Source organism: Lagenorhynchus albirostris, chromosome 11, assembly GCF_949774975.1.
Source record: "Lagenorhynchus albirostris chromosome 11, mLagAlb1.1, whole genome shotgun sequence".
Lineage (NCBI taxonomy): Eukaryota > Metazoa > Chordata > Mammalia > Artiodactyla > Delphinidae > Lagenorhynchus > Lagenorhynchus albirostris.
Genome location: NC_083105.1, coordinates 9119627 through 9133049, shown reverse-complemented (window position 1 = coordinate 9133049; position 13423 = coordinate 9119627). Strand labels below are relative to the sequence as shown.

Sequence of the window (13423 nt, the reverse complement as noted above, 5' to 3'; positions counted from 1 at the left end):
TAGTCTGTTAGGGCTGCTGTAACAAAGTACCACAGACTGGGGAGATTATAAACAACAGCAATTTCTTTCTCACAGTTCTGGAGGCTGAAGTCTGAGATCAAGGGGCCAGCATAGTCGGGTTCTGGTGAAGGTGCTCTTCCTGGTAACAGGCTGCTGACTTCTCACTGTGTACTCAGCCGGTGGAAGGGGCTGGGGAGCTCTGTGAGGTCTTTTGTATTGTATAAGATCAACAATTCCATTCACCTCCATCCTCGTGACATAATTACCTCCCAAAGGCCAAAGTCGTTTTAGAGGAAACGACTAAAATAAAGTCGGGAGACCAGAAGGAAGAGCCCTCAGGCACATACCACTCAACATCAACACAGATCCGAACAGGAAGAAACGTACCTTGAATCTTCTGCAGGAAGTGACACTACCTTACTAGAGTCAGCAGGAGGAAGAAAGAATTTCTCCTTGCTCAGCCAGTGAGAGACTGTCACAACTCAGCCAATGAAAAGCCACTACACTTTGAACTTCCAGTTTCCTCCAATGGACTTTTTGTTTGTAACAGTCCCTCCCAACTTCCCCTTCCCCTCTATAAAAGAGTTTCCTCTGCTTTGCTTTACTAGACTTGCATATGGCTTGCCATAGTTGCATGTCCAAATTGCAATTCTTTGCTTTCTTGACTAACTTGCTTTGCCAATAAAATAATCGGCTGTTTTACTGCTTTAGGTTAACACTCCTAATACCATCAACTTGGACATTAGGTTTTCAACATATGACTGGGGATGGACACAAACATTCAGACCATAGCAAGACCACCTTGCCCAGGAAGCTCTGGATTTACATCTATTATTCTGGCATAATTATTAGTTGTGCCTCCTTTCACTCTCTAAAGTATCCTGGTTTGGACAAAAAATTTATATGGTCACCTTTATTGATAAGACTCTGCTTACCTCTCTGGTTTCATCTGGCACCTCTCCTATCATCCACTTAATCCTAAGGCCCTACTAAATTTATTTCAGTTCTTTAAACCTGCCCAGTTTCCTCTTACCCCATCCTACATAAAGGCAGGGATCTTGTCATCACTGGATATCCAGCAGTTAGCACAGTGCCTGGCACATAGTAGGTATTCAGTAAATAGCTGTAGGATGCATAATTTGCTCACTCTTGGAAATAGATATATAGCCATTTGTTTCACTCAAATAAAGTCAAATTGGGACTTATACACCTGAGATGTCACAGTCATTTGATGAAGAGCTTGTCACCTTAGTTTACATTAAGCTTGATTCTCCTAATTTGAAATGTCTAAGGGTTATACCATATTTTTTATAATACACACACTCATTAGTAACATAGAAAAAGATTTAGGTGGGATGGCTTCTTGACCCAAAATGCATAAATAATTCAAAAGTCAGTGTCTCTTTTAATCATCAAAATGATGAAAAAAGTTGGCTACTGCATGGCAAATAAAAGGTGGCATCTTTAAATGTAGTTACCATCCTTCTAGTCTTTTAATTATTTGACTTCTGCAAATGATTGTGGCTTTGCCCTATTTATTTCAAGAAAAACCCATTTAATAGTTTCATTTATGTCTGTTTTTCACACACAAATCATGTTTTCCATATTTTTGAAGTAAAAAAGTGGGAACAATTAAATTTAAGAAAAGATTTTAATTGGATTTCTTCACCAACCATATAATACACAGTTACTATGTTGATAACCTCTCAAATTTCTGTAGTCAGTTCTCTAATTAAAAACATGCTTTGCAATGCTCTGATGACTGACAGAAAGATACTTTCAGGGAAATGCGAAAGCATATAGCAACTGCCCTCAAAATGGAAGCCATTAATGTAATGCACCCAACTCATGAGCACCTGCTTGAACAGCATCATACACACCTAGAAGTGGCAAAGAGCAGAGCTCAAAGTCAGAGCTAAGGTAGTGGCAGAGTCACTGTGGTACCTGTGGGTGGTCTGCAGAACCCCTGGATCAAACGATCCTCTTACTAAATCAAATAGACCCATTAGTAATATAGCACATCAGATGATAAGTGTTACAGGGAAAATAAAGCAGGGAAGAGAGAGAGGGAGCGCCAGTGGAAGTGATGAAGGGCCAATTTGTAATACTGTGTTCAGGAAAGCCTCCCTAGGCTGTAACATTTCAGCAGGACCTGAAAAGAGTGACAGTGAGAGCCAGAGAGTGAGAGAGAGAACACCATGTGTGTGGGACTCAGAAGTGGCCTTAAGAAAAAAGGCACTTCCTTGGCATGCTGTAAAAGGAAGTTTAAAGGCTCCAGGAGATGGTACCATTGGAACGATCCTATTATTATGTTCAGCATGCTCAGATACCTTCTAATTGCCTTGGAATATACGCTCTTCACCAACGCGCTAAAAAATGTATTGTGATGGGGCACAAGCATTATTGAAGAGCCTGTAGTGCTTGTCATCTGTGGGCTAGAGATGACCATAGGGATGATACAGTGGGACTGGGTTCTCTGATCTCAGTGGGAATAATGGCGTCCCGGAGTGGTAATAGCCAGATGCTACTGCTTAACTCGTAGAGACAAGCCAGGCACAACAACCATAGTAGACACAGGGAAGCAATGACATCAGTTTTTTGTTTGTTTGATTTTTTTTACTTTTAGGGATGTACAGTAATGGTTAACGAATCACAAGATGGATACAAAATAGGTGGGCAGCCTACTAAGTGTTGCTTGATATATATAGGTGGAAAACCTAATTAGTGTCATCATGGGAGGAGTCACGGCCTCTTACTCAATTCCTAAACTGAAGCCAGTTCACAGAGCCAGAACCTCCTGATTGAGGGGAAGGTCAGAGCCCTTTGAGAAAGAATCCTGAAATGCCCACCACAGGTATATATGGTAAATCTTCCCCTAAGCCTTCCCTAGAGGACCTGAAGCCATTTACAACAATGACTGTCCTTGGAAAGGGAAATACACAGAATTTTCTGGTCTTGTTAGATACTGGCTCTTAACTGACACTAATCTCTGGAGATCCAACAATGCCATTATCCTCTACTAAGTGGGGATTTATGGAAATCAGGTGGCACATGAAGTCTCTGCCTAGGCTCCAAGTCACAATGGGTCCAGTAAAACCACAGACCTACCTCTAGTTATTTCCATGGTCTCAGAATGTATAATGGGAATAGATACACTTAGTAACTGGCAGAATCCCCACATAAGTTCCACAACCCATGGAGTTCAGGCTATTACGTTTAGAAGGACTAGGTAGAAACCCCTAGAATTAATACACCTCCTCACTCCAAAAAATATTTTTGGGGAAACTGCAGACATTAGCGCTACCATCAAAGACTTGAAAGTTGTAGGGGTGGTGATTCTTGTTTTTCTGAAAAGCCAGATGGTTTGTGGAGAATGACCAGAGATTATTGCAAATATAATCAGGTGGTGATCAGCCAGTAACAGCTGCAATTCCAGCTGTGGTATCTTTACTAGAGCAAATCAACACAGCCCCTGGCATCTAATGTCCAGTTATTGGTCTAGATATGTTCCTTTAAAAATCTCTATTAATAAAGATAGTTAGAATCAGGCTTCGTGTGGCAGGGACACAGTAAAACTTTACTGTCTTGCCTCACAGTGTCTTTTAACAGAGACCAGACAGACCTGGATTTTCTTGATATCCCATAGAACATCACACTGGTCCACTGCATTGATGACACAATGCTAACTGGACTTATTAAGCAGGAAGTAACAAACCCTCTTGGTGCTACATGCATGCAGAAGGTGGGAGAGAAACCCTAGGAAAGTTCTAGGGCTGCCACATCTGTGGAGTTTTCAGAGTATTCAATAGTCTGGAGTGTGTCAGGATACCCCCTTGGAAGTGAGAGACAAGCTGCTGCCCCTCGAACTGTCCAACACAAAGAAAAAAAAAAACACAGTAACATGGGTGTCTTGGAATTTTGGAGGCAACGTATACCACATTTGGGTGTGATGCTCTGACCATTTCCTGCCATTTTTTAGTGGAGATCAAAGCAAGAAAAGGTTCTGCAACAGGCCCAGGCCACTGTATAAGCTGGCCTGCCAGGTGGACCTTATAACCTAGAACCAGTGCTAGTGCCCAAGGCAGAGAAAGATGTTAAGCAGAGTCTCTCATGAGCCCCAGTAGGAAAATCACAAAGCTGACCTCTAGGGCTTTGGAGTAAAGCCATGTCTTCTTTTGCCTACACCACAGGACACCAAATGACTATGTGCCCATCATGTAATGGGTGTTATCTGGTCCACAGAACACACAGCAGCATTGTATTGTAAAATCAAACAGAATAGATGAGACCAGACCAAGCCAGAAGGCCCATGTAAACTATTCAAGCAGATGTCTCAGACTCCATGGAACCTGCTCCCATTCTTTTACTGCTTCCCCTTCAACTTACACCTATAGCTCCATGGAGAACTGCCAGTTAAGAGAGAAAAGTATAGGACTGGTTTACAGGTATATCTGCAAGGAATGCTGGCACTAGCCAGAAGTGGCTAACTGCTAAATCAGAGCCTCACTCAGAAGTGCCCTAAAAGACAGTAGGAAGATCTTCCTAGTAGACAGAACTGCAAACAGACGCACACTTCGCATGGAAAGCAAGATGCAATCCATGGCTGATGGGTGCTATCAGGGACTTGGAAAGAATAAGATTGGAACACTGGTGACAAAGAAATATGTGGATGAACCTTCAGGATGTATGTGCACACTGTGTGAAGATGTTCATGTCCCATATAAATGGTTGCCAGAAGACATTTCACTGCAGAAGAGGTTCTCAAAAATCAGATGGGCAAGACGCTCTGTTTAATGGATGTCAACCATCCTCTTTCCTTAGTCACTCTAGTGGTTATACAATGGGCTTTTGCAGTGTGGCAGGGGTGGAGACTATGCAGGGGCTACCACAAGTCCTGAAATGCCCAACCTGCTAAGAGTAGAGGTTAATGCTACATCCCTAGCATGGCACCATTTCCAGGGAAAACAGCAAATTAATTACCTGGTGTCAGGTTGATTATATTGGACTCCTCCATTATAAAGGGAGTAGTACTTTGTTTTCATAAGGAGACACACATATTCCGGGTGCAGATTTGTCTTCCCTGCCTGCAGCCCTTCTGCCAGCACCATTAGTGAACATACAGAATACCTTATCTACTTTCACATCATCTCACAAACAACCCTACACAAACTATTCCAGAGTATAAAAAAAGAGCAAACACCTTCCAAATCTTTTTATGAGTCTGGCAACATCTCAGTATCAAAACATAACAAAGAAAATATGAGAAAAGACAGTCCTGGTTAATTTCACTTGTAGATACAGATGCAAAACTCCTAAATATAACATTAGCAAATCAAACCCAGCAATATATATAAAAGATAATATATCATCACCAAATTGAGTTTATTCCAGAAATTCAAGGTTGTTTTAATATTTGGAAATCAACTAACTTACAAAATTAACAGCTTAAGGGAGAAAAACCTATAACCATCAATATAGATATTAAAAATGGATAAAATTCAACATATTGATGTATTCATGATAAAACTGTTAACAAATTATAAATTGAGATCTGCAAAAAACATACAGTAAACCCGCCTTAATGGCAAATGTTGAAATCATTCTCTTTAAGATTCAGACCAAATCTAGGAAGGCCACAATCACACTTTCTGTTCAGCACTGCCTGAGTGGTTCTGCCTAGCATGGCAAGGTAAGAAAACAAAATACAAAGTATGGTTTACAAATGTGAAACAAATCTGCCATCATTCACAGATGATATGATTTTCAACATAAGAAATCTAGACAAATCTACAAATAAATTAGGAAAATTGATAAGAGTTAGTTAAGCAAGGTTACTGGTTATAAAATCAATATACAAAAATTAGTTCCAAAAAAAAAAAATTAGTTCCACTCATTTTCACAATCAACAAACTGCTAGAAAATACAGTTTATAAAATTATATATTTTACAGTAGCAACAAAAAATATATAAAGTACCGAGGACTAAATTTAACAAAAGCTATATAAGAGTTGTATGGGGAAAAAACTATAAAATATAATACATTGAAGAAGACTTAAATAAACAGAATAATTTGATATCTTAAAGAGGTCACTTCTCCAAATTGATTTAAAGATTGGTAGTGCCAATAAAAACTCTAACAGGTTTTTTTCGAGGAACTTGACAAGTTTTTTGTGGGAAAGCAAAGGGTCAAAAAAAGACAAAACACTAATAAGTGAAAAGTCATCAAGAATTATTATAAAGGTAGAGTAATTAAAACTATCTGTTGGTGCAGGGATAACCAAATAACTTATAGAACAGAATAGAGGGCCCAGAAGCAAATCCATGCATATGTGTAAACTTGCTTTAGGCTATAGATGGTATATTTCAGTTCATCAGGGGAAAGGGCAGACTTTTCAATAAATGATGCTGGGACAGCTGGTTATCCATCTAGAAGTAAAAATGAACTCTTGCTTCAATCATACACAAAACCCAACTCCAGCTGCGTTAAGAGTTGTGGAAAGCAAAACTATAAAAATTTTAGCCTACATATAAATATCTTATGATCTTGAGATAAGAAAGAATTTTTAAAAATCACAAGATACAAAAAAGTACAAACTATAAAGACTAAAATTCTACCTCATTAAAACTGAGAACTTCTGCTACCAGAAAATTACTAGAGCTCATCAATGAATTCAGTAAAGTTGCTGGATACAAAATTAACATACAGAAATATGTTGCATTTCTATACACTAATAATATACACTAACTATACACTTTCTGAAATATCAGAAAGAGAAATTAAGGAAACAATTCCATTTACTATTGCATCAAAAAGAATAAAATACCTAGGAATAAACCTACTTAAGGAGGCAAAACACCTGTACTCCGAAAACTATAAGACACTGATGAAAGAAACTGAAGATGACACAAATGGAAAGATATACTGTGTTCTTGGATTGGAAGAGTCAATATTGTTAAAATGACCATATTAGCCAAGGCAATCTACAGATTCAATGCAATCCTTACCAAATTACTGATGGCATTTTTCACAGAACTAGAACAAAATATTTTAAAATTTGTTTGAAGACACAAAAGATGCTGAATAGCCAAAATAATCTTGAGAAAGAAGCTGGGCCTTGCTGTTTGAATAGGATTTTGTTAAACATTATTTGATGGAGAATTGTGGCAGACTGTATATTCCAAAGATGACCGTGCTAATCCACATCCCATCCCATATGCTTTTCTTTCAATATGCCATTGACAGTTGTCCATGGAGGGGTAGGCATCTACGTATCCTCCCTTTGAAATTTGGCAAGTCTTTTCTATTGCCTTGATAAACTGAATGGGGAGGAAGTTCACAGCATGACTTTGAGATTACTCAGCTCCTGCCTGGTCCTTTCTTTCACAGGATGTTCAACCTTGGAACCCAGCCACCATGCTATGAGGAAGCCCAAACTAACCCACATGGAGAGATTTACATAAAGAGGTGCATGTGGAGAGAAACTGAGGGCCCCAGCTGACACAGCAAAGCATCAACTACCAGACACATAAGTGAATGAGGCTTCAGATGATTCCTGTACCCAGCATTTGTGTTCTCGGGCTGAAGCCCAGACATAATGTCACAGAACAGAGACAAGTCATCCCCACTGTGCCCTGTCCTAATTCTTGACCCAGAGAATCCATGAGCGGAATAAATGGTTATTTTGTGCCATAAAAGTTTTAGAGCAATGTGTTACACAGCTGAAGTAACTGGAACAAAGACATTCTAAAGAGAAAGTAATAGAATGTCATAAAGTATTGTGAATACTGGCAGTACTGGGTGATGAGGCCAAAAAAGGTGGGCTGGGACCAGACTATGAAAAGTCTTACATGACAGTATAAAAAAATAGACTTATGGGCAGTGGAGAATTGTTGAAAGTTTTTAAGCTGGAAAATGAAATGCTAAGATCTACATTTGCAAGATATCTCTGAGATCAGTGTGAAGACTGGAAAAAAGAAAGACTCAAAAGTAGGAAAACCTCCTCCAATTAAGATGAGTCCTAAACAAGTAAAATGGTGGAATCATCCCTCAAGTGACATGTTTTGTGACCTTCTTCCTCTTAAGGGTTGCCTCTGATGCTCATTTATACTCAAATTCACTTGTATTAAAATGCTGGCAGAGAGAAACATGTAACACAAAAACCTGCACAAGGATATGTACGGCAGCTTTATTTATAATTGCCAAAACTTGGACACAACCAAGATGTTCTTCAGTAGGTGAACAGATAAATACTCTAGTATATCTTATTCAGCACTAAAAAGAAACGAGCTATTAAGCCATGGAAAGACAAGGAGGTACCTTAAATGCACATTACTAAGTGAAAGAAGCCAATCTGAAAAGGTTACATACTGCATGATTCTAACTATATGACTTTCTGGAAAAGGCAAAACTATGAAGACAGTTAAAATATCAGTGGTTTCCAGGGGTTAGAGGGGAGGGAGGAATGAATAGGCAGAACACAGAGGATTTTTAGAGCAAAGAAATACTCTGTACAATACTATAATGGTAGATACATGTCTTATACATTTGTCAAAACCCATAAAATGTACTCCACTGAGAATGAACCAAAATGAAAAGTATGGTCTTTGGGTGATTAAAAAAAGTGTTAAAGTAGGTTCACTGATTGTAGCAAACGTACCACTCTGGTGTGGGATGCTGATAGTGGGGAAGCTGTGCTCGTTTGGGGACAAGGGTTATATGGGGAAATCTTGGTACTCTCCTTCAATTTTGCTGTGAACCTAAAACTGCTCTAAAAAATAAAGTCTGTTCAAAAATATTAGGGGGTGGAAATGTTAGGAGATATTAAAATACAAAAACATTTTCCTTACTGTTCTTCTTTCAAACTTCTGGATCTGGATCAGTGTATTGTAACCACTTATAACCAATTATTCATGTGAATAATGCCAACCTTGTACTACAGATATCACCATAACCCACAATTTCTTGTTTTGGGGTCTATTAAAATATCCTCATCATTCTCACAACTGGCTTTATAAGAAAGCCATGAACTATATACATATACATGAACTATATACATATGAACTTGTAATATAAACCTATACTAATAAACTTCAGTTTTAATATTTTGGATATCAGGGTGCTATATAAGGGGAAAATTGAGGTGCATGGTCCAAAGATGAGGGAGAAGATGTAACTCAGAACGTAAGGAGCCAACTCTGTGAAAAGGTAAAGGATGCCTGGATGGATATAAAAGCAAAGATATACAAGGGAATAAAAGCTACTGAGAACATTTTGTTCTCATCTTGGCAGATCTTTCATCCTATTTTCTGAGAAAATCAAGAGGAAGAATGTATTGAACACTGAGAGTTCATGGAGGATAGATGGGATGGAGTGGCTCGACAGTGGATCGATCAGATCTTGAGCAGCAGTAGAGCCCAGTTGGAATTTGATACCGTAATTTATTGGAGGCCAGTTTTGGATAATTTTATACTGTGTCATTCTCTAATGTTAATTACTCAAGAGATGATTAACCAATTTGTGGTATACCATGCATCATGCTTTCTCATATTTTCATCTAATGCTTGCTTCTGAAAAATATCATAATTTAAACTCTTCATCAAAGAGAAGATTAATACAAACAAGAGAAGGAACTAAAATGAAATTTTCTGCTTTAAAAAAATTTATAAAAGATTTAAGGCTTGTAGTTAATGATTTTTGAAATAAAACAATGAAAGAGAAAAAAACATTGAAACAAATGGTAAAATAAGGTTACAGGATCCTGATCCTGTGTGGGTTGAATTTATCCATGCTAACCTGGTCCCTCATGACCAAAGTTAAATTAAAGCCACTGTTGCTATATTTAACAAAATAAAATCTGATGAAAAACAATTCCTGTCCAGTGTTTCTTATTCACGTTTCTGAGTAAAAATTTTATTCTTTACCTAATTTACCTGCATCCCAGAGGTTACAGACATCTGTTTGCCCTTCTGACAACCATGTAGTTGACGAGATAATGGAAGTAGGAATTGTCGGCAAAACTGGCTTTGGATCATCCTCATAAAATAACATCAGGTCCTTATGGAAAACAAGAGAACACACATGAAAGTAGAAAAAAAATTAACCCCACTGCTTCAATATGCTACAACGAATGGACAATTTATAGAGACACAATGTGCCTCTATGTGCTAACATCGTCGTAAATACATTTTGACTGAAAGAACTTGCACGTAAGTTATCCACACATGGGTGTCCACTTAGTGTTGGGTGGTATTCTGCCCTTAAGAATCCCCACTCCCTTTGCAGCAACATGGATGGACCTAGAGAATATTATGCTTAGTGAAATCACTTATATATGGAATCTAAAAAATAATGCAAATGAACGTATATTCAAAACAGAAACAGACATATATATAGAAAACAAACTAGTGGTTACCAAAGGGGAGAGGCAAGGGGGAGGGGCAAATTAGGGGTATGGAATTAAGAGATACAAACTACCATGTATAAAATAGATAAACAACAAGGATATATTGTATAGGACAGGGAATTATAGTCATTATCTTGTAATAACTTTTAATGGAGTGTATCTGTAAAAATACTGAACCACTATGCTGAACATCTGAAATTAACATAATATTGTAAATCAACTATACTTCAATTGAAATAAATAAATAATAAAAAACTATACCTTCCAAGTATAAAAAAAGATTCTCACTCCTTGCTAAAGACACCTAGTACAGACAAGCAATGATTTTGTTTGGGGCATTAACTTTCCCTACCACTCCTTGAGCATCCTTATAACATACTATCTCAGAGGCCAATTATTCTGTTTTATTGGTAATAACAAAGCTACCTGTGTGTATCTTTTATCCATATTTAAAATTTTAAACTTTTTATCACAGAGTAAAAAGTAGACAATAATCCAATCATGTAGGTTAAACAACAATCAACTCACAGCCAGTCTTGTTTTATTTACCACTCGTGTGTTTTATTTTGAAGCAAATCTTAGATATATCACTTATTTCAACATGTATCTCTAAACGATAAGAACTCTTTAACAATAATAATTATTTTACACCTGTAAACTTTACAATAATTCCTTAATGTCATCAATTATAAACTGTTCAGATTTTCAATTTAACCTAAGTATCATAAACAGGTTTTTCTACAGCTAGTCTGGAAACGGATCCAAACAAAGTCTACACAGTGGGACTGGCTGACCTGTCTTTCTTCCCCCATGAATGGGTTGACCTGTCTTTCTTCCCCCATGAATGGGTTGACCTGTCTTTCTTCCCCCATGAATGGGGGATAATTTTTTTTGCCGTACTTTATTGAGGTACAATTAACATATAGTAAATGCAAAACCTTAAGTGTAAAGCTCAGTAACTTTTAGCATTATGTGTATATTTACATAATCACATTTCCTTGACTCCAGAAAGTTCCATCAAGCTACTTTCCAGTTGATACCATACCCCCGCCACCAGTAAACAGTATTCTACCTTCTATCACCATCAATAAGTTTGCCTGTTTTTGAACTTCATATAAATGTAATCATACCCTATATATTCTTTTGTATCTGATTCCCACTGCTTAACATAATATTTGTGAGATTCATCCATATTTTGTGTGTATCAGTAGTTTGTTTGTTTTTCTGTAAGAAGTATTCCATTGCATGAAAATATCTCAATTTGTTTATCCATTCTCCTGCATATGGACATTTGGGGTGTTTCCATATTTCAGCTATTATGAATAAAGCTACTATGAATATTCTTGCACAAATCTTTTTGGGGCCAAATGCACTCATTAATCCTGGATATTTACACAGGAGTAGGATGACTAGGTCATAGGATAGGTTTATTTTTAACTTCATTAGAAACTGTCAAACCACTTTCCAAGTGATTTGCCACTTTTCATAATTCAGCTTTTATTCTGAAGTCATTGTAGATTCATATCCAGTTGTAAGAAATAATACAGAGAGATCTTGTGTATCCTTTATCCAGTTTCCCTTAAAGGCAACATCTTGCAAAATTATAGTACAATATCATATCTAGGATATTGACATTGATATGATCGAAATACAGAACATTTCTATCACCATAAGGCTCCTTCCTGATGCCTTTTTATTACCATGCTCTGCTCCCCACAACTACTAATTTATTCTTCATTTCTGTAATTTCAACATTTGAAGAATGTTACATAAATGGAATCATACAGGATGTAACCTTTTGGGATTGGCTTTTTTCACCTGGCATAATTCCCGGAGATTCATCCAAGTTGTTGCATGTATCAGTAACTTGTTCCTTTTTATTGTCAAGTAGTGTCCATGGTATAGATGTATCACAGTTGGTTTAACCTGTTATAGGCCATCTAGATTGTTTCCAGAATTGTGCTATAATAAAGCTGCTGTGAACACAGTGTACAGTGTATGAAAATAAGTTTTCATATCTCTGAGATAAATGCCTAACAGTGAAAATGCTGGGTCTTATGGTAGCTACATATTTAGTTTTATAAGAAACTGTCAAGCTGTTTTCCAGAGTAGCTGTACAATTTTACATTCCCACCAGTGATACATGAGGGATCCAATATCTCTGCATGATCACCAGCATCTGGTGTTGTCACTGTTTTTTATTTTAGCTATTTTGATATTTCATATTTCAAAATTATATATTCCTAAAGGCTAATGATGTTGATCTTTCCATCTGTTTATCTGTTACCTGTATTTGCTGAAATGACTGTTTATATCATTTGCCCATTTTCTAATTGGATTGTTTGTTTTTTAACTGTTGGGTCTTGAGACTTCTTTATATACTCCAGGTATTAGTTCTTTGCTGGTTATGTGGTTTGCAAACGTTTTCTCCCAGTTTGTGGTTTGCCTTTACATCCTCTTAACAGAGTCTTTCACAGAGCAAAATTTTTCAAATTGTGATGAGGTCTGACATCATTTTCGTTTTCTTTTACAGATCATGCTTTTGGCCAGCCCTAGACCCCAAGACTTTCCTCAAATATTTTTCTTAAAGTTTTATAGCTTCTCATTTTACATTTAAATCTGTGATCCATTTGGAGTGAATTTCTGTATAAGGTTTAAGTTGAGTTTCATGGTTTTGCCTATGAATGTCTAGCTGCTCCAATATCATTTGATGAAAAAGTTATCCTTCTCCTTTGAATTTCTTTTGCACTTTGTCAAAAATCAGTTGGCTATATTTGTGTGGGTCTATTTCTTGGTTCTCAATTCTGTTCCACTGACCTAAGTGTCTCTCTATCAATACCACACTCCTTTGATTACAATAGCTATGCAGTAGGCTTTAATATCAGGCAGAGTGATTACTCCCACTTTTTTTTTTTTTCCAAGATGGTTTAAGCTATTCTAGGCCCTGTGCCTTTACATACAAAATTTATTTATTTTTAAAACTCTTTTGGCCATGCTGTGCAGCATGTGGGATCTTAGTT

The 13423-nt window shown here is 37.3% G+C and overlaps 1 protein-coding gene across 1 annotated transcript in view; it reads right to left on the bottom strand.

Annotated features, from left to right (window-relative positions):
• The window catches only part of ENTHD1 (ENTH domain containing 1), a 100580-nt gene that overhangs the window by 32228 nt on the left and 54929 nt on the right, over nt 1-13423 (bottom strand). The window contains exon 4 of the mRNA XM_060165685.1: nt 9931-10054. Within this exon, the coding sequence (XP_060021668.1) occupies nt 9931-10054 (124 nt within the window). The remainder of the gene's footprint in view (nt 1-9930; nt 10055-13423) is intronic.